This window comes from Copadichromis virginalis, linkage group LG12, assembly GCF_057382275.1.
Source record: "Copadichromis virginalis isolate Kocher_CV1m ecotype Utaka linkage group LG12, C_Virginalis_male_GT1.1, whole genome shotgun sequence".
Lineage (NCBI taxonomy): Eukaryota > Metazoa > Chordata > Actinopteri > Cichliformes > Cichlidae > Copadichromis > Copadichromis virginalis.
The window spans coordinates 30,277,692-30,299,168 of NC_140629.1; the positions used below are offsets into that span (position 1 = coordinate 30,277,692).

Sequence of the window (21,477 nt, forward strand, 5' to 3'; positions counted from 1 at the left end):
TGAATTGACTCAAACCATATTTCTTTATAAGAACTAAAGCACGGATATGCACTAGGAGTTTAATGACACCACATACAGTAGCATTTTCTTTCTTGATTTGTCCTTAATTGCTGTGCATGAGGAGATAAACATGCAGTCAAATAAATAACAGAGGATTTGACCTACATAATGTGTACTGCTGACCCCAACCCCCACTGACTTACCCACACACAAACACACACAAATCCAATTCATTTGTCATCTTCTACATTCCCTTGTGAATGTTTGAACTCTCTCCAAAACACTGGCACGGCGAGGGAAAAAAACGGCAATAACACAAAATAGGCACAGTAATCTTCTATCAAAGCAGGTCTCTGCATTTCTGGCACTGGAATTCTCTGTGGAATAATGTGATCCAGCTTTGAGAAACAAGTGGAAAATGACTGGAGGCTAAAACAACTAATGAATACTTACACCGAGATGTCTGGTAGAACACATGTTTGCAGCGGGCAGCTACTGAGTGAGCTTGGGAGAGGCACTTCTGAGGGGGTTGTTCAGGTTCACAGCCTTTCCTCTTTCCTCTGAGATGGATAAATAATTTTCTAGCATTTTAGATCAACATGAGGCCCTTCAGCACGTGCTTATTGTGTGCAGACAACCACGTTGTGACTTCAGTATTTATTTGGAGATAGTCTTTTTTTTTAAAAACAAACAAACAAACAAACAAACCAAGCATGAGTTTATGTGCAATGAAAATTTTCATACAAAGTTTTGGAAACATTTTTTCTCTAAATGCAACTGATGCCGAAAACAAAACTGCAACTAATTATAGATAATTAATTAATGTCTACGAAATTTCAAACATCATCACCTGAATTCCTGGTAATTATCAGAAAAAGAATTTGTCGTGGAACTTGAAGCCTGATGTGGATTTTTTTTCAGTACATATCAAATCTGATGGAAAAAAGTTAAAAGATATTCATATTTCACACAATCCTTCTTTTAGTATAAAAAGAAAACATGTCCAATTTTCGTACAACAAATTGGACACTGTGCACCTCTACATTCAAAAGCATAATCGCTTATGAATGCGAAGATTTCTCCTATAATTTGTTAGCATTTTTGTCATAGTCACATTAATATACTGGTAGTATATTGTGTTCATTTTATTACAAATATAAGCAAATAATAGGATTACTCCCTCTACTAACATTTTCACTGTTAACTAGAATTAAATTGAAAACTAAAACAAAGCGTGACAAAACATTTTTGTCATTTGAAATGAAATTTTTAAAAAAACCTGTAGTCTAACTAAAACCATATGCAGCTCTTTTTAAGTTTTGTCAGAGTTTTCAATCCATCATACATGAGGAGTGTAACAGGGCAGCCTTTCACAGCTGGATTTACAGTGAGAGGTATTTTTTTCACCATATAGCTCTCAGGACATGACAATCACTCATATGTTAAGCCTTCTCACAAAACAATCACCCTGTCTTACGGCAGCTGGCAGCCTTAAATACTCTCAGCTGTCACAGGCTAAACCATTATTCCATTAACAGGTGAGTTCTCAAATCCCAACCTTCCACCACATTATATCATCAGTTTCAATAAATACATATAGACATACATTTTGAATATGTATCGAATATGTAAATGAATAAATATTTTACATTTTACCCTTAAACCTTACCATTATTATAGAAACACCAAAACCCCAAGATCAAAGATTCCCCACACTCCCTTGACCAATGGCCTCTCCTGGTACCTTTAACTGGTATCTGGACACCTGGGGAAACATTTGCCCAAACATCCTGGAGAGCACAGAGGAAGGGAAGGTGAGTCATCACATCTCTGTAAGTCACTTCTTTGTACCGCCTTTACCTCTAGACCTTGCACACATTTGCGTTAGTTCTCCTTACCTTTTGCTTAGTAACAATTCTTTTCTCCTCACAGACAACCGCCACATTTCTTGATGAGGAGCAGCTGTGCAGGACCTGGAACAAAGTCTACTGGCTAATTATTAAAATACTCAATAAATATTCAATAAATAATTAAACTTCTTGTATGCAAATGTTATTGATGTGCTTAAAATGCGACGCTAAATAAAGTGCAAGTTAAGGTGTTTTTAATAAAGTGAAAGGTAGTCCTAAAGTGCTGTACAACTTAATACAAATAATTGTAGGAAGGGGGAGTCTTCCTTACAAGGAGATTATCATATTTAAAATTTTGTATAAATATCTGCATTTAAACGAGTTTGTCTTTGTAACTCCTATTACTACTGCTACTAATGCTAACATTAATATTAATAATCCTTACAAAATTTAACAAAACTTGACAAGTGGAGGATGAAAGAAGGGATAAATAACATATGATAATTCTAGAGCAGATGAAAAGCGTCTGAAAATCAGGTAATTAAGAAACCAGGAAAAATCCAGCAAAGACCTGACACAGGAACAAAGTGATCCATCTGGCCCTTCAGTTGATCCAAATACTGCTCATCGAAGCCTCATCAGCAATGGTCTCGGTGCTTTCTGGAGCACATTCTTAAGAAGGTGAAACTGGGAGAGAAGGTTCAGGCATGTCCAACAGATCTGATGGAGTAATAAATCCAAAAGTTGAAATTTTCTTTTAAATTGTCATCAATATGTAAAGAGGAAGACCAAAAAGGAACATATCAACTGAAAAGCATCTGATTGGCAGCGGCTCCATTTTTAGGATGACGATGACCCCCAAATGCTTCTAGCTTTGAAAATCCATCATGAAGTCTGGAGAAATATTCCTAAAGAACACTTAAAGAAGTCTTGCTTAAGAGCGTTCGTGTTGTGTGAAGAATACAGCTGGTGGTGCCAAATATTAAAATAATAAATAAATATATATTCCAAGCAGAGTTGTGCGAATTTAGTTTTTCTCATATAATGGATTTTCATTTAAATTTGCAGATGTTCCATAAATGTTAAATATACGTTTCAAGGCCTTTGTGCAGTAATCCATTCAAAAAATACATTACTGTTTTTAAGCGTTAAACGATCCCGTGCAAGACGGTATTTATTTCAGCGCCCACTTCCACTCCGTGCCACTAGAGGGAGGCAGATTTTTTTATTCTGGATAATCAGTGACAGCAAGTTTGTTGTTAAAGGAAGTGGCCGAAAAAGTTATGTAGCATTACACACTGATACTATCCGATAGAGAAAAGGCCACCATGAAAGAGAGATAGGACGCGTTTTACAGTAAAAAAAAAAAAAAAAAAAAGCACTTGCCGCTACGCACGGAAAACGGCAGCTGGAAGGGCGACCGGAACATCTTCGTTTATATCAGATGCTGTATTAAGAGCCGAGGCTGACACCGAGCAGTCATGAACGAGAATTTCGACCGAGCTCCCGGAGCAGGGAGATCCCGTAATTTTCCAGCAGACCCCGGACTCATGACAGGCGCTGGGGACGCTGACAGCAAGACCCCGCTCTTCAACCAAAGAGAGCCGCTGAGACAGCCGCGAACAACTCCTCCTTTTACCGAGAACAGCATTGGCTCTGTCAGCGACATACCTGATGGAGGTACGGAGCTGTCAAGCAGCAGCTCAGCTAATGCAGCTAGCTGCATTCAGATTCGGGTATTTGTCATTTTAACTCAATGGCAAGGAGACCTAAAGCACAAAATGTGTTTGTTTGAGTGTAAATATTATCTGGTAGACATTTTTCCTCTGGGGAGCGCTCGGTTGTGATAAATCTGGAGTTGACATTAGCTAGCTGCTAAGGGAAAGCTAACCTTAGTGCTTTTCGGTTGGGAAATCCACGCGTTTGTTGGATTTCATGTGATCTTAGGCATCATCTAAATAAAGCTCGCACTTAGTCAACTCTGTCTTACTCAGGTTAAACTTGTGCTTGTACTTGTAGAGTTGGTTTAGCTAAAGTTAGCCCACCGTCAGCGCAAAAGGAGGAAGAACTAGCTTGGCACTGGGGAGGGAAGCAACGATTTAAAAAAGCTCACGAGACTCCGTAAACGTCCAGTTTTTGCACGACTAGAAGCCTGGATCTTGTTTCTTAAGGGGTTACTTAGTAAAGAGGCTTTCATGAAATTGTCAGAGGACCACACTTTACAGTAAGAGTAAGTCGGCTATCATGAATGTAAGTAATACTTGATGGAGGAAAACGCAGTATTAGTCATCTAAAACCTCACGAACTATCAGAAATACACGAATGGTGCACAAATGACAGGGAATGAGGTCATGAAGAATCCGTAATTCATATTTGTGGCGCTTCAGATAAAGTGGTGGTTTAGTTCCTATTGAAAAAGAGTGGTTAGCACCTTTTCTATGTTGATATATTTGTTTCCATTGCTAAATAGTCTTTAATCAGTAGGATTATATATTAAATAAAGAAATGACCTTTTTTGCAAGTATCTTCATAAGTCTGCGCTGTACCTAATCTGTAGCCTACATTATAATCAATGCAGTCCTTTTGTGGACAGTTAAATATCTTTATGCAATTATTACATTATACAGGATGTCCCATAATGATGGAGACACTTTAAATTCAAGTATCTTTGAAAATAATAATGATGTTAAGTGCAAATATTACAATTTATTACATATTCTTCATATTATCTAAGATTTATGAATTACCTTCCTTAGATGGTCACCAGGAAGAGAACATTTATGCACTTTATCCCTTTTAATCCAAACACAGCGTCGCTTAGCATATAAACTGGAATGGATGCAGTCTCTCTGGATGCTTTGTTTTACCTCTGCAGCTATGCAGGATTTACCTGAATGCACACTTTCCCTGAGGTAACCACACAGGAAGTAGTTCACTGTGGATCTGGATAACCACTGAATATCACCGAATCTCAAAATTAAGTTTCTGCTGAATTGTTCTGCAAAGAAGATATCAGATACCTGTCAAGAATATATCACATTTAAATTGCCAGTGTGTAAATACACAACATTTCAAAGACAGACAAATGAACGTGCGCTGGTAAATTAACAATAAAATGTGTCCCAACATTATGGAACATTTGCATTCACTGCAGATTCTGCTGCCCTCTTGGCCAAATAGCTCTTGGAAAAAAGGAGAAAAAAAAAAAGAAGACATATTTACTGTCAGTGAGACTGAATAAATAAATACATTAAAATCACTTTGCCAAAAGCTGATTGTAGTGTCTGCCTTCAGGAGGTAATGTTCTTTCTGCATCAAAAGAAGTTGTCATTCGTCAGGGATATTTTTGAGAAATTATATAATACTTTTTTTGTCAGACAATCAGTTTTGGGCACTACACACCAGAATCATTTACATATTTTAAGGTCAGATTTTTCATCATATAAATGAGTTTTGGCATCCCAGTGTTTAAATTGAGGTTGGGCTTCTCCTAAAACACAGTACACCTTTTAATAGTGCAAAGTTAGTTCTGTTGAACTAACAGTAGACAAAGACAGTACCATGTCTTGGTCTTTGCTGTTGTTGTGTTGTTACACACAGCTAACATTCATTTCTCGTGTTAAGTTTTTGGACAGTGCTGCGTCTTATATTACCTGTTTTATTTGGTGGTCTAAATGTCATGTCAAATCTGTGTGCATGCTGCAAGCAACGTCCACCTGTTGTGTCAAAGGTGTTAAGTATTTTTGTTAAGGGAATCAAAAGTCCAAAAAAAGTAAAACAATGACAGAGACCATGTAGTGCTATATATTGTCCACTCGTCCAATGATAAAGCTTGTTCCTCAGTGTTACAGACCTTCTTTGTTGCCCCAAAGATTGTTAAAAATAAACCACATTACAGCAGTATTTTTTTAATTTCTCTTTTTTAAAAACACCTTTGTAGTCTCCCATAAAGCAAAGCCTGGAAATATTTTTGTTTTTCCAGATTATAGAAGACAAAGCAGACCTCCGCAGAGTCCAAATTACAACAACACATCTGCTTCAAGAGGTGGTAATGATGTGGATTCCATGATCAAGTCATCAAAGCTTTCAGCTAATGCTCCCGAATTTGTGCCTTTGGGATTTAACCAATATGATGTAAGAGAACAGTTTCGCACTACACATTGATCCTGATGCATTTTATGGTGATAGTTTTTGGAGTTATTGTTGAATTTATCTCTGAATTTTCATGTTTTTCTTTCAATTTTTGTATAGGACTCCGCTTACTATGATGACAGCGATGCCTATTACGGCGAACCAACTCTGGCTGATACAGTCACAGACTTTCTTGGCCACCTGAGTTCCTCGCCAGGGTCCTTTGAGTCAGATGTTGAAGACATTACTGGTATTCTCAATTCCTGGGTTACCACTGAAGAGTTGTTGAAGGAGCTGGTGGAGCTGATCTACACACAGGTTCAGTCTTTAATTTTAGGCAGTGTATAATATAATTTAAAACCTTTAGACACATATTTACAAAATGCATTTACAATACATGCAATTTTGTAAAGGGGGCCTCACTAATATCTTTGCCTTTCTTTTTATTGCAGTCCACTTCTATTCCAAACTTCGCTTATACTGGTGCCAGGCTTTGTAACTACCTTTCCCATCATCTCATAATCACCCCGGCAAGCGGCAACTTTCGTCAGCTCCTTCTGAAAAGGTCTTTTTTTCCCCTCTCCTTCTGATTTGTATGTATAAAATTTGGACAAGCTCCTATGAAAAGTAAATCAAGATGTACATAACCATTTTTAACCACTGCACTGGGCAGGATCAATATAAAATAATACAAATTTATTAATTGTTATAATACTGGCACTCTCCATCTCTGCTTGTTGTAAGTAATTAGCTGTAATTAAAGATGGGAATTTTATTTTCTTCACTATTTCTGCAAAACTTTTATTTTATTTTATTTTATTTTTACTTTATTTTTTTTAAACCAACACTCCAAACTATGGGGTCAGACTTTTACCCTGTGACCTGCCTGGCATATAAATGTAAGAGTTAATAAACATATGTAAGGTGTACAGCACCACAGAATGTCACCCATAGATTCAGTTTGTGACTTCAAAAGTAAGAATGTTGTCTGTTGCAGATGTCAAACAGAGTTTCAACAAAGGGATGCAGCTGTTCGTGGAGAGCCAGAGACTCAGAAGAAATTCCACTCGTATGTGCTGTTTCTGGGAGAGCTGTACCTACATTTGGAGGTAAGAACTCAGAGTCGCTGCAGTCTCTCCTTTGGATTCTGCTTGTGTTGATAGCTGGGAGGTGTCTGCTTACCCCAGTGAGTCTTTTTCCTATAGTAAGACTCTATTGTTCAAAAGAGCATCTAGTGTTAGTAGTCCTTGGTCTGTTCTCAGCCTTAGTGAGCCTTGCGCAAGTGTGCATCAATCAGTTCTCCATCTGCTGCGGGTCCTCGTTTAGAGCTACAGATCACAGCAAAGAAAACAGTTGCTAGCTGCAGTCAGAAGAGGTTAGTTTTCAATCTTCCTGATGTCAGGAGAAGAGACTTAAGGCAGCTGATATAGACATGTTAACAAGCAATCTGGGCAACATCTCAGTAGGAAACCACAAGTATGGAAATGCAGGTTAGCAGTGACAGAGCTTTCAAAGTAGACAGAATGAATCGGCCATTAAATTTATAAAACCATCGTGTTTGCTCTCAAACAGATGAAAAAATGCCAAAATTAATCACCAAATATAATTTGAGTGTTTGAAATGCTGCATAGCTTAGTGTCCTAGTGTATGCAAGGTTTTCTTTTAATAAGCAGCCTCACTACTTTCCTGGCAGCTAGTTAGTAATCTTGTCTTTGGAGCTAGGAAGGAGCATCTCACAGTGTAAGTCCCAAACACCAGAATACTGACCAGATTACTGTCCTCTTTTAATTGTGTCATTCACTTTTCCACATGTGTGTAAATCTTTTATCTTTTAGATAAAAAGTGGACAGGGACCTCCAGTTCGAGCACGTGTCCTACTAGGTGCTCTGAAAGACCTGTTGATCAGTCTGTTCTCCAGTCCTGTGGATGCAAATCTCATCTGCGCTGTCAAACTGCTTAAGGTGTCAGAGTTCAGTTGAAAATGTTACCAGATTTTTAATTTAATTTTTTCAAATCTTTTGATGTTTGTCCATCATTAATGGAGGAAATAAGAATGTTTTGAATTTGCAGTTGACAGGTTCTGTCTTGGATGATGCCTGGAAAGAGAGTGGAGAGTCGCACATGGGAGAATTAATCAAAAGAATAGAAGATATTGTTCTGGATGCTGCCTGCAGCAGGTGTGACAACCAGTCTGATCTTTTATGTACCGCTTCTTCTTAAATCGAACTTTGTAGTTAAAAAGAAAGACGCATAGTCGCCTCTGATGGTCACATGTGAACACGTTCATCAGGTCATCAAAAATCTTTTGATTTATTTTCGTGAAATATTCATGAAAATGAACACAATTTTCTAAATTTCTAAACTTAGGATCAAGGGAGCATGTGCCATAATTTAAGATTTAGCCGTAAATTGCCATATCAGCTTGATTAGAAAAGTTTCTTATTAATATTTCTTCTCAGAGATGTGAGACAGATGCTTCTTAAACTAGTGGAGCTGAGGTCCAGTGACTGGGGCAGAGTCCTTGCAGCTGCAGCAGCTAGCAGTGCCACACCAGACAATGACCCCAACTACTTCATGGTCAGTTTTAACTGTGGCATGCTCCTCATATCACTCTTTTTGGCTTTCCTTTAATTCTGCATCTTTCACTCCCTCTTTATTTCTTATTTTTCATGCATTTGTGTTTCAACCTTCCAGAATGAACCTACATTCTACACAGAAGATGGCACTCCTTTCACAGCAGCAGACCCAGGTCAGTCTACAGATATGTCCATGCATACAGAAAATTAAAAAATCAGCCCTTCATGTGGATATGCACACATCTGTAGGCAAGGGACTTTTTAAAATATATGTGCGTTTTTAAACTGGCTCTTTTCAAGTTTCTGTTTCCAGTCCACTTGTAGTCCTTTTAGGGATTGTCTAGTAGCGTTTGAGCAGGCTGTAGGTACATACTATTAAGTTCAAACAGCAGCATGTATTTGCCGAATAGAACAGAATCTTTCTATTAATTGTTCTAAATTTGACCCGTGCACAATTACGTCTGTGTTGTTCAACACATTTTTAAATGTTTTCTTGGCTCTCCTCAGTCAGGTCATTGTCCTGTATGTAATTTACATGCTGCTACTACTTTAAGTTGGCATACGATTATGATGCTGATCTTGTTATCTCTATGGTTTTACAGATTATGCTGAAAAATACCAAGAGATGCTGGACAGGCAGGACTATTTCCATGATGTATATGGTGAAAATGGAAATGAAATGTAAGTACCCACTGTAAATGTAATTGATAAGGATCATAAGGACTTATTTATTTATTTTTGGTTCCCCCCCCCCTCTTATCTTATTTACTGAAGCTTCTTGCTTTGTTAACTAGATACACCTGTTAATTCTCTGCTAATGCATATAGAAATAGAGGAATACATATAGGGAAAATAACACAGAAAAAGTAGAAGTAGATAAATTGAAAGAAAAATACACTTAAAATGCAGTGTGACAACATAAATGTGGGCTTTAATACAAACACAGATAAAGTATTTGTTAAAAAGCTTTATTATTTTTGGTGAACCGGATTAATTTACTGGCTAATTTCTTAGTTTGACAGTTTTGCCCTCCATAGTCATTCACCAAATGCTGAATTTGCTGAATACAGCATTAGCATTTTTTTATTTTTCATTTTTGTACATCTGAATGCCCTTCAGGCGCACAATTAATCCACACATGTAATGTGTTGCAGACATCATTGTGGTTCTCTTCTCATCTAATATCAAACTCCTTGTTTACTTTGGCAAGTAAGAGTATGTAAACCTGGAGAATTACAAATGTGAGCCGCTAAGTGCAATAATTTGAGTTTTTCTGTAAAAGTATTACACCTTTCTCATAGTGCGCACACACAGTAACACTGCAGGTGCACTAATTAGCTTAATCTTCGTATCATGTTACCGTGGTGTCATTTAGACCACATTTTGTATGAATTCAACCGTGTCACCATGCTTGCACAACTTTGGTCATGTGATCGGATAGTAGCTTCCCAAGAGAAGTCATGTGACCACCACTGACCTGTGGGCCCCTGAGCTTGGCAGCTGTGTTTGACTGCCCCACAATGCAACAGGGCTGTCCACAGTCTCAGATTCAGTTTAGTCAGCAGCTGGGTGTGAAAGAGGGCTTAACTCACTCCTGCTCCCCCCCGCCCGCTCTTTCTCTCTTTCTCAGAGCTGTGTGTGTGTCTCTCTGAATATGCTTTGAAATGCCAAATACTTTAATGTACACATTTTACTTTTAAGGATCTTAAAAGTAACATCCATGCCTCTAAATCCCTTGTGTTGCATTCACAGATACGACTTTGAGGACGAGATGGAGCCAGAGATGATAGAAGCTTTTGAGAATTTTTGTTTAGAGTCGGAGAGGAAACGACAACAATGACGTGAGAGCGAAGAATCTGAAAGTCTGAAGCAGGCATATACTGTACTTTTCCCACTCAACGTGCCGGAAGAAAAAGAAAAAACTAGCATTTGATAGGCTCAGATTTTTATTTTACTGCAAGCATTTTAACAAAACGAGCTGTTCATAGTTGCATTAACGACACTGTTTTCAGTCAGTGTTGATTAGAAAAATTGGGACAATCAGTGGGATAACTGTTCAGAAGGTTGAAGAATTTAGACTTCTTTTGACATGGAAGCTTTTTCTTTGTTCTTTTGAAGTAGCTTCCAAGATTTTCTTTCCTTTGCCTAAACTAAATGCCAAGAGGGAAGTAGTTTGCTGTGGATTTATTTTTTTTGTTGTTGTTGTTATTTTCTTAAAGGTGGATGTGTTTTAATCTAATGTGTGCATAATTTGTTAACTGCTAATTAATTCCCCCAGTCTATAGGTAGAGGCCAGAAAAACAGCATCACAGAGATGCTTTATTCTGATGTTAAATTCTCTGTAGATGAGTGAGTTGGTTGTTTTACTACGTATTACAGCCTTTATCCCTACTGTTGTGATATTGCATCACACCGTCGATATTAAATACTATATTTTGGGCTGTTCACCTATTCATCTGGCTGCAGCTAACTGAAGTGTTCCAAAGCTCTGTGGAAAGCTGTGCCAATTAAGAAATGTTGTATAAGAAAATATTTAAATTCATTCACAAACTGTGAAGCGAACATTGACACAGACCTTTGTGGAAAATTCAGAGCTTGAAAACTGAAATCTGCATCTAAATCCAATTGATTTCCTGAATGTACTTTCAAATATATACACATCTTGCAGGTCAGGGTTGCATAACTAAACTGCAGAAACTGACTCCTTGTTATCCCAAGACTGAAAGACTGTTTACCAGCAATCTGTGGCTCCCATAAAACGGAATGTTGTTTTATAGTTTGTAAATATTATTTATAGTATTGTTTGCCTGCAATAAATTCTTTATAATGTGAGACTGCATTTGCTTGATTTGTGTTTTTGAGTTTATAGTTGTTGTTTTTTTTTTTTGTTTTTTTTTAAGTGCCTTTATTTTATCCATATTTTTTCCTGTCTCAATAGTAAGTTTTGTGTGGGTGTTTTGTGTGTAAAACACACACAAAAAAACATTGAAACAAACATTACCTCACATCATTGTACCAAGGATGCACTGGAAGGAGACTGACCTAAAACAAGAGAAGCAAGATAAACTTACCAGTAAATGCGGACATCAAGCTGTTGTTAGTGTTAGCTTCCATATTCACTACTGTATTTGTCAACTGGGAGGGACTGTCTGAATTCATGGCTGTATATTTATGACACTTACCTGGACCTGAAAGGACATGAGAATTTTTACTTTGTGTGTATAAATACTAAAAGATATGCCTCCTAGAAACATCTTCTGAACAAACTCTGCCATCAGGTGGTAACTCTGTGTCAGTACAGTACTTGAGTCCACATCAATTTTCCCTAAGGGGACAATAAATCATATCACATCCTATCAAACAACTAGATTTGATCATTGCTGACCTGTACTCATTGGTACGTCATCTGCTGCAACCAGAACAGTGCTCTACCAAACTTCAGAAACATGTTGTGCCATCAAAGTAAAGAGTTAGAGTCATGAGGCTTTGCCAGTCAAGAAGAATATTTTTTCTTTATATTAGTACAATGTAGAAGTTTCAACAGGGTTCACAATACAAATACTCCTGTTATATCATTTTTTGGTTATGATGGTGAAACAAACACTCATTGCAGTTGTCATTCTGTCAGTAAGAGGTGATGGCTCATAACAATTAGCTAAAGTTCTAGAAAGGTTTAGCTTTTTTCTTATTTGTATGATTGTTTTTGGTACTATACTATTGCTGCTCCTAATCTCTTGAACAATCTGCCCCTTAGAGAGGCCCCTTCACTGTCCATTTTTAAAACACGCCTTAAAACCCATTTTTACTCCTTGGCATATGACACAGTATGTAATATATAAATAAATTGCTTGCTTGCTTGCTATATACACACTAACATCCGTTTTTAGGTAGACTTGCAAGTACCACGGTTGACTCCCTTTTGCATTTAGAACTGCCTTAAATCTTCATGCCACAGATTCAACAAAGTGGAACATTCCTTGGAAATGTTGGCAATTTTTTTGTGTATCATTGTTTTGCACAGAGTGAGAAAACAGGCATTAAAAATTTCCATTTGCTCTATGTGTGATTGTTCCACCCTTTTAACTGTCTCCCAGTTTACAGATATGAAACTGTACAATTGTGATTGCTACCATTTGGTGAATAAAGTGAATAATGTTTGTAAAGTGAGTAAGTCATTCGTTGTCAGGGAAGTCCATGAACAACACAACACAACATTTAACTTAAATGAAGGAGTGGTGAGGTCTTTTTTTGTCTTGAGATTTTAAGTAATTGTGCAGACTAATTATTTAGTTTCAGTACTGGCCTTATATTATGAAGCTGAGTTACAAGGAGATGGATGTGCAGCAAATTGGTTGAGAATAGATGGTACCGTGTTTTCTACCAAACACAAGCACAAAATGACAGCCTCTCAGTCTCACATCTCTTTCATTTCTACATTTACATTTTTGGAAAACAGGAAAACACTATACTATATCATTAACCTCGATGACACACCAGAGATATTTTTTCTTGATGCAGTTAAACAGCTATTATGTTCTATGGAAGCATTGGAAAGCAAGTTTCATTCAGAATATATTTTGCATTTCTTTCTTGTCTGTATATTTAAAGCACTAGAGCCTATACACCCTGGACAGGTTACCAGTAACACCTATGGGCAATTTAGAGTTTCCAATTAACATATCCCCACTCCCTGCTTTGGACTGTGGTAGGAAGCCAGAGAACCCAGGGGGAACATGAAAACTCCACACAGAAAGACCCCAGCCTGATGGTGGAATTGAACTCAGGACCTTCTTGATGTGGCAGTGCAAACCACCGTGCCACTGTGCTACTGATGTTGTAGTTAAAGCGCTATGGTGGCCCATTTACGGGAAATGCAAGCCAACAATAATAACAACAACAGTTACAGTTTGAACTTTGAATGAAGCCAGTATTAGTACATACTTTTTAAAATATATTTTCAATTACTAATTCACTGCCATACCAAAAAAAGAGAGAGAGACTTTCTGGGTAGTAAACAGTTAGCATCTGCCAGTTGTTACCATTTTGGAACAAAAGACGGAACATTTGCTTTCTAGTCTGCATAAAATGTAATGCCATCAAACAATTTTCTCACTTATCTCACATACCGTTTCAAACTGCTCTGCTAAAAATGAACAGCTCATGAGTACAGTTTAAATTTATGTGTCATCCAAATTTATGTGGATGTGTCATCCATAGAGGAAGCACACTGCATATGGCTGATATCTTACAGTTTTTTACAGACGCTAGGACACATTTCTCAATACTTAGGGCACTTTTGCAAAACTCCTCACACAGTTTTTTTTTTAATTATTATTAATCCTTTATTTATCCAGGTAAAAATCTCATTGAGATTAAAAATCTCATTTACAAGGGAGACCTGGCATCATAGCAACAAAAGTCACATACCACATAGGTATATAACATTTAGTGGTATAACAGTGAGCACAACAGAAGTCTATGTGGGCTAAACTGAGGATCAGTTATCATTGTTTTGGCACAAGATGCATTCAATGACTACATCTCTCAAATTTCATGAATTATTTTCTCACTCGGACACAGCAATTGCCAAAAATCTTTGTACGTACAGGACATTTTGCATGTACTTACATACTGTTTTCAAAACTGTTAAACTTATGGCCAAAACAATAACATAATGCAAAACTGAATAAGACCGCAAAATTCAACAGCAATATTTTATTGAAACATATTTTAAATCTAAAAATGCAGTTTAACCAGCCACAGCTGATTCTCATTGTAGATGAACATCTACACAGGTGTTACTCCTTCAATTTTTCAACTCCTTCAATTCTGGCATGCCAGAAGATTACAGTTTTTTCTGAATGCTTAAACCCTAACTGTGATTCCTGTAGCACAATCTCTAAAACTATTCAGACTTATAGCAAAACCACTCACTGAGTTTGCAAAACTAAAAGCACAAAAACTGCTTTGCACTCAGTTTGCAATTTTGTAACACACACTTTGCAAAACTGTAGGCACAATTCACTGCACAACACTCAATTACCAAATTTCCAACACACTCCTAGCAAAAGTATACACATGTATGGCTATCATTAACACTAATTTGCCAACTGTCTGGCACACTTTCACATGTGAAAACTTTTTTAGATAATTAGTTCACTTTGCAATCAGCCTAAGCACTATAATACAGGTAAGCTGTGTGTGCGGAGTACAATGGAGGGAGCAGAAAGAGTGAGAAGTAGAGGAGGCCGAGGAAGAGGACGTGGAGGTGAAGAAGTAGGATGAAGAGGACGACAAGGACAAGGAGGAGCAAGAGGAAGACGAGGAGGGGGGAGAGGAAGATGAGGAGGGGGGAGAGGAAGATGAGGAGGGGGGAGAGGAAGGGTAGGAAGAGTAAGAAATAGAATTGCTGATGACATCAGAGCTACAATAGTGGACCATGTAATCAACCGTGGAATGACCCTGAGGGTAGCTGGCCAACGGGTCCAGCCTAACTCGAGCCGCTACACTGTAGCAAGTACCATAAGGACATCTTGAAATGAGAATATGTTAGTACAGTCACTTCGCACAAAGATTTGTAGCACTGCCATATGCCAATGAGAAACACACCAATACCATTGATGTAAAAATACTGAAATTGTTACTTTACAGAATTGCTAGATGACCAGATGCTGGGGCAGAGGAAGCATGTTCACTGCAGACCAAGTAACCCATATAGTCATTATGGCGATTGCAAATAATCCTATACTTGGAAATGAACACTTGTGTTTGCTTTGATGTGTTTGAATAAACACCAGTACTTGAAGTTTGGATCCCTCTATGCTTATGGATCTATGACAGAAGTATGAGCCCAAACTGACATAGCCTACCTTGTGCACAGAGAAAGCAAAAGCCAGATGTGTTTTGTATTCATACCATCAATGTGCAGTTGGCGCATTGTGTGCTTAGTAGATGATGGCTTGTGTGTACTGTTTGATACGGAAACACCATTTTTACGAAGGTGTGAAGAGTTACAGTTTTTTTCAGTCGCTAACAAGCGTTTGTCCAAACAGTTGTCACATTTGCAAAACTCTAAACACAATTAGCACAGCATCGGTCTGTTGTGGCCATACCATTCACACATTTCATGTCGTGTTCACCCAATATGCAGTCAGTGAACACATTTCCACAATGCTTACATTTTCTTAACAGACAAGCTATACCTCCCAACAAAATTATGGACTGTTTTTGTAGTATCTACGAATGTTAACACACAACATCCCACAATAGCAAAAACAATATTCCAAACCTTAGATACAGTATAAAAGCCTCTGCTTCTGCAATGATATCAGTACAAAAACAATATCAATATCAAAAATATATCTCAGCTGATAATAAACAAACAACTGAATAATTGAGACACAGCTTATTTATGTTGGGTAAATTGGGCCAACCACAGCTTCTTCCATTCTGGCTTAGACTCAGTGGGGTTTATAAGGCAAGACCTTGAGGAGTGATGTTTTTGGAAACAAAAAAAAGACAAACACTGTAATGTCTGGTCGAGGAAGAGTAAGAGCAAGGGGCCCAGGGAGAAGAGCAGGCCCAAGGAGAGGGCAAGGTAGAGGTGTAAGAATGCGTGGTGGTGGCATTCCAAGGGCTGCAAGAACAGTAGTCAGTGATGAAATTCGTGCCACTATCATTGACCATGTAATCAACCATGGTCTTTCACTAAGAGAGGCTGGTGAAAGAGTGCAGCCCAATTTGAGGCGGTCAACGGTTGCCTCCATTATACGCATCTTTCAACAAACCAACAGGTAAGTATTGCATTTTACATGGATTGTTTCTATTCTCACTTGACATGTCAATATGGTCATACAGTAATGCATATGTTGAATTTTTTGTCTTTCTAAAGAATGCAACGTCTTCCACCCTCTGGGGGAAGAGGAAAGCTCCTCAGTAATGATCAGGAGCTTGCCATTGTAGAAATGGTTACTGCAAATAATGCAATAAAACTGCGTGAAATTCAAACTAGAATTGTGGCGGACCATGAGATATTTGACAATATCGATAGAATCAGCCTCACAACCATTACGCAGACATTGTCCAAACACAGAGTGCGGATGAAGCAGCTCTACACTGTTCCCTTTGAGAGGAACAGTGAGAGGGTCAAGGAGCTACGACGACAATATGTCCAGGTATAGTGTATATTCAATCCAATGTCCAGTTCTATAAGCTTTGCACTTTGCAAGTAGGTAACCTACACAATACTAGGTTACAGTACAGTATGGTATACAGTAATAACATGACTTACATAAACTTTGTTTCAGAGAGTTATGGAATTGGAGGCCAACCAAGCCCCTCATGAATTCATATACATCGATGAGGCAGGATTCAATCTGGCCAAAAGGCGTCGACGTGGACGAAATGTAATTGGAAAAAGGGCCACAGTTGATGTGCCAGGACAGAGAGGGGCAAACATTACCATGTGTGCAGCAATTGCAAATGCAGGATTACTCCTTCACAGATGTCAGGTTGGACCCTATAATACAGAGCGCTTGCTTGCCTTTCTCAATGATCTCCACCAGCGCCTGGTTCCAGAGCAGGGTCAGGAGGGTGAAAACATGAGGACCTTTGTAATTACCTGGGACAATGTGGCTTTCCATCACTTGCAAGCAATAACAACATGGTTTGAAGTCCACCCAAGACTGGTAAGTCTCTTCCTTCCACCCTATTCACCTTTCCTCAACCCCATAGAGGAGTTCTTTTCTGCATGGAGGTGGAAGGTTTATGACCATCAGCCACATGACCAGATGTCCCTCCTTGAAGCCATGGATGCCGGCTCCAGGGACATCACAGTTGACGATTGCCAAGGGTGGATCCGACATACCAGGCGGTTTTATCCCAGGTGTATCGACTTGGATAACATCAGATGTGATGTTGATGAAAACATGTGGCCTAACCCTGAAGATCGCAGAGATTAGATGCAAATTTTTTGCCTTTTTTTAGCCCCCCTCCCCCCCCCCCCCCCCCCTTTTTTTTTATCTTGGCTTTTTGCTGTTGTTTTTTTGTTCAGGATGCTCTTGTGTGTTTCATGGATATTTTGTTCACTGTAAGCAATACTGTAAAACTTTCTCTGTCCTATCATACCGTGTTTCTACTGTACCTCCTGTGGTAAACAGTAAAGAAACAAAAACTTGTTTGCTTTTTACTGGAATGCTTTTGAATGTGAACATTACTGTACATGTGGACATACAGTTACCAACCAAGACATTTCTGGTGTCAAAATGGTGGATTGCATGTTTCGCATGCAAATACCTGTAAAACTGAAACATAAAAGTCTATGCAGTTTTTGTAATGTCAATAATAGCCAGTATTTTGAAACCTGGTGTACTTTGATTGACTGCATGTACCTTGTGGAGTGAAAACAAGTGTTATTCTTTGACAGACTAATTTCATTTTGAGTCAGATTTATAGTGTTTTTGTACAGTTAGTGTGTGCAGAGAAAGATGTGTTCTATTTTGAAATGAAGAGTTAGTATATATTTAACAAAATGTATTTTTGAGAAGGAAATTATCCATTTGGCCAATTGTGTTTTTGTAGGTGTGAGTCTGTGTTAAGAGTTTAGAAAAAGTATCTGAAGTATGGGTAGGCGCTTGTTAGCGATTGAAAAAAACTGTAATCTAGCTGTGTTTGCTTTTGCAAGAGAACTACAATGTTTTGATGATTGGGTGACAGGTTTTCTTATTTGTGTGAAGAGTTTTGCAAAATTAGCCAATAGTTACAAAAAATGTGCTTAAGCAATCAGAAAAAACTGTAAGATGTGATGTGGATGGGAACCTGTGGCCAAATGGAGAAGACCGAGTAGATTAGCATTACTATTGTATGTGTATCAGTGGATGGTGTGTATACAAATTCTTGTATTTTGGGATTACTTAGTGCAAAAAACTAAAAATACATAAACAAATATTGACGAATTCTGCATGATGTCTGATTCATTCCAGTAACATATATTGAAATTATAAACAGAGATGTGTCCTTGTTTTACACAAGAAAACACTGTGTAATGCTACATGTTGCTAGTGTTTTTTAGGTCATTGTTTTGTGGGTGACAAAGTGTGTTTGTCGGCTGTCAACCTTTGCTAGTGTTCTGGAAGAATGAGTTTATTTGAGACCTGAATAAAGTGTTTTGGTAGTTGTAGTGCATTTTGAATGTGAAATGAACTGCTTTGCCAAGCTGAAGGTCAGTTAGGAGAATTGTGTGAAGAGTTTTGCAGAAGTGACCTAAGTATTGAGAAATGTGTCCTAGCGGCTGTAAAAAACTGTAATCTACAAACCACTTGCTGCTAACTCATGACTGGCATGAAATAAAGCTGAGAAAAGAATCCCCCTGTTTGCTTAGTGCTGTTTTTTTAGTTGAAAATATATATGTACAAATCTTGTATATAACTCTACATATCTATTTTTGGTCACATGATAGGATAGTAACTTCATCCAGTCACATTTCCAACAGCAGTCTGTGTGCAGTCATTGACTCGTGAGCCCCCTGTGAGCCTGCTGGATGTGACTGTGTGGCTCAAAATGCAACCGGGCAAGCAGGACCGGAGATTCCCATTGGTCAGCATTTGGGTGTGAAAAAGGGATTAGCTCTGTGCTACAATCCATTCACCCAGAACTTGCTTTCATTCCTGTATTCATGTCTCTGCCATCCTCTGCATAACATGTTTTAAATTTAATAACTTGTCAAATAAACACAGAAAACTGCAACAAATGTCACATGTCAGAAAATGACACAAAGAGCACTTGCATTTCTGAAATGGCTTTCTTTAACTTGGGAAAAATTAAAGATACTTTAAAAGAGTTTAGGAGTTTGGTCCTCAAATTTCAACAAGTGGTTGATAATGTTATGATCTGTGTGCAAGTGCTATAAGCAGGAAATAAATGAGATGTGTGCTCAGTTTGTAATTTGCAAGTGTGAAGCAATACTGTGGATATTCATGAAGCTTCAGTACATTGTCTAGAGAAACAAACCAGAGAATGACACTACTGACCTGACTTTAAATGGGAATGTATGTTTCTGGTGGAAAGTTGCTCATTTGACAGAATTTTAGCGACTCATGTAGAAAGAGTTTTTGAGAATATATTATTTTGAAATGTTTTGAGTGTAGTCACAGGTGTAGTGGTGCTGGCACAAATATCAACAAATTGTATCTCAAACCCTGGAAAAACACACAATAAAACCAAAACTACCTTTTTATGCCAAGATGTAACAAAGACAAACAAATAAGGAAAGCAAGTTTACGTTTAAAAAAAACACATACGTGTGACGGCGGGCTACCTCATCCTGTGAAACAAAAGGCTTGGCCTGTGATTACAAATCGTCTCCTAACATCCTGACCAACTTGGAATGATTCATGAGTCGCCTTGGAGGGGATTTTCAATGACTCTCCCACACTGCCACATTCTGTATGTGCCTGACAGGAAAATAAACTGCTGGCTCGTCTGTTTCAAGATCCTTCCTTAGATTGTTTAGCATTACTTAACAAATTTAACTCTTTTAAAACCTTCGATACCGCTTTTGTAAAATAATATCTATAAATAAACGAATGTAGTATCCTGTTAAAGGTGGGACCCTTTAACAGATGCGGTTTTCTTTGTATATATGAGACCGATGAGTCAGTTATTAACTTTGGGAAAAGTTGCACTTTCAGTTTCTTATCCCAGAAAAGAAGCCTGCCCCCTTCCAGGAACGTCTTCACATCACTACTACAGAATTTCTTAAACTTGGCAATTTTGAACTCTAAAGGTGCTCCAGCTCAACAGATGTCTTACATTTGTCATGCTGCGCAAACAAAGGAGGTAAGACAAAGGTTTAGCTGTGAATACTGGTATGCATTGTTTCTTCCAGTCTTTGTGAAAATAACTGAGTAAACTGATATAAATAAAGGAGTGGGTGCAGAAGCCTGTTCCCACAGAATATTTGTTTCATTTGCTTTAGGTCATTTACTGCTTTAGTAGTTTAATGAGCTACATAATGACACTGTCTTCACATTCTTACAGTTGGATCACACCTTTGGTTAACAGAAGAGCTGCTATTAACCAAAGGGGTTTAGCCTTATGCCAAAACCTTAACGTCTTATGTCAGTTGACGCCTAACTTTCATTTAATATATGACGCTTGGCGAGGAGGAAACGTTAAATCATGTTCAAATCATATTTTTTTGTGTTCCAGTGAGTTTTGTGACTTTTGAGGATGGCAAAATAGAAGCATCACGATACTTTAATGTTGGAAATGGGACAGGGTTTAGCAAAATTCCTGTTTCATTTCATTATTAAGACAAGCAATTATTCTGCATACTCTTTGGCCTCACGATTTAAGACCAGTCAAATATTCAATATTTATCTCTCTTGACTACTATTTTCTTGACGAAAAAGTCTACATTTCCCAAAAAGTACAATCTAAACCCGTCACTGCCTGGCAAAGATCTTTCACATTCCACAACCCCTGTTCACAATGCAGGCTTTGTTTTAAAAATATCTAACTGACATGAAGTCATTAGGGTCCATTTCAGACCTATAGACCCAAACACTCGGAGTCTGAGTCAGGCTTCCAAGTTAAAGTGAAAAAAAAATAGTTACACAACCCAACTACTATGAGTTACTTGCTCATTAAACATTATGACATCAGAGGGGGTAATCATCTGTCTGGGGTATACTGCGCAGAGAGCTCCGGCCAAAGATGTTTCTAAGTGAGTAATTTGGAAAGGAACCGCTCTTTCAACTCTTTCACCACCCTGACCATTGCTTTATGAAAGGCCTACGTCATTGTTTTCCAGTTAATATAGAAAGGCTTTTGGTTACTCTTCAAACATATCTCATAGAGTTTTCTATTGTTTGGGCATCATTTTATAGCTTCTGGATATTTGACATTTCTTAATATAGTAG

At 38.0% G+C, this 21,477-nt stretch overlaps 2 protein-coding genes across 2 annotated transcripts; both read left to right on the top strand.

The window, feature by feature from the left end:
- The first annotated feature begins 3,087 nt into the window (after positions 1-3,087).
- On the top strand, positions 3,088-11,389 carry paip1 (poly(A) binding protein interacting protein 1). The gene is made up of 11 exons (XM_085475984.1): positions 3,088-3,530; positions 5,833-5,984; positions 6,102-6,299; positions 6,434-6,546; positions 6,979-7,090; positions 7,817-7,942; positions 8,052-8,158; positions 8,441-8,558; positions 8,676-8,730; positions 9,160-9,238; positions 10,310-11,389. The coding sequence occupies exons 1-11, from the start codon at positions 3,332-3,334 to the stop codon at positions 10,395-10,397; spliced, it is 1,347 nt and encodes a 448-aa protein (XP_085332110.1). The 5' UTR covers positions 3,088-3,331; the 3' UTR covers positions 10,398-11,389.
- Positions 11,390-16,624: 5,235 nt separating this feature from the next.
- LOC146697309 (uncharacterized) lies at positions 16,625-17,551 on the top strand. The gene is made up of 2 exons (XM_085474195.1): positions 16,625-16,731; positions 16,864-17,551. Exons 1-2 carry the CDS (start codon positions 16,657-16,659, stop codon positions 17,515-17,517), a joined length of 729 nt encoding a protein of 242 aa, XP_085330321.1. The 5' UTR covers positions 16,625-16,656; the 3' UTR covers positions 17,518-17,551.
- The last annotated feature ends 3,926 nt before the right edge of the window (positions 17,552-21,477 follow it).

Coding starts and splice junctions, on each gene's coding strand:
- LOC146697309 (XM_085474195.1), top strand. CDS start 16,657: ATGAAGCAGCTCTACACTGTTCCCTTTGAGAGGAACAGTGAGAGGGTC. Junction 16,732..16,863: donor TACGACGACAATATGTCCAG/GTATAGTGTATA, acceptor ACTTTGTTTCAG/AGAGTTATGGAATTGGAGGC.
- paip1 (XM_085475984.1), top strand. CDS start 3,332: ATGAACGAGAATTTCGACCGAGCTCCCGGAGCAGGGAGATCCCGTAAT. Junction 3,531..5,832: donor CAGCGACATACCTGATGGAG/GTACGGAGCTGT, acceptor TTGTTTTTCCAG/ATTATAGAAGACAAAGCAGA. Junction 8,159..8,440: donor CTGGATGCTGCCTGCAGCAG/GTGTGACAACCA, acceptor ATTTCTTCTCAG/AGATGTGAGACAGATGCTTC.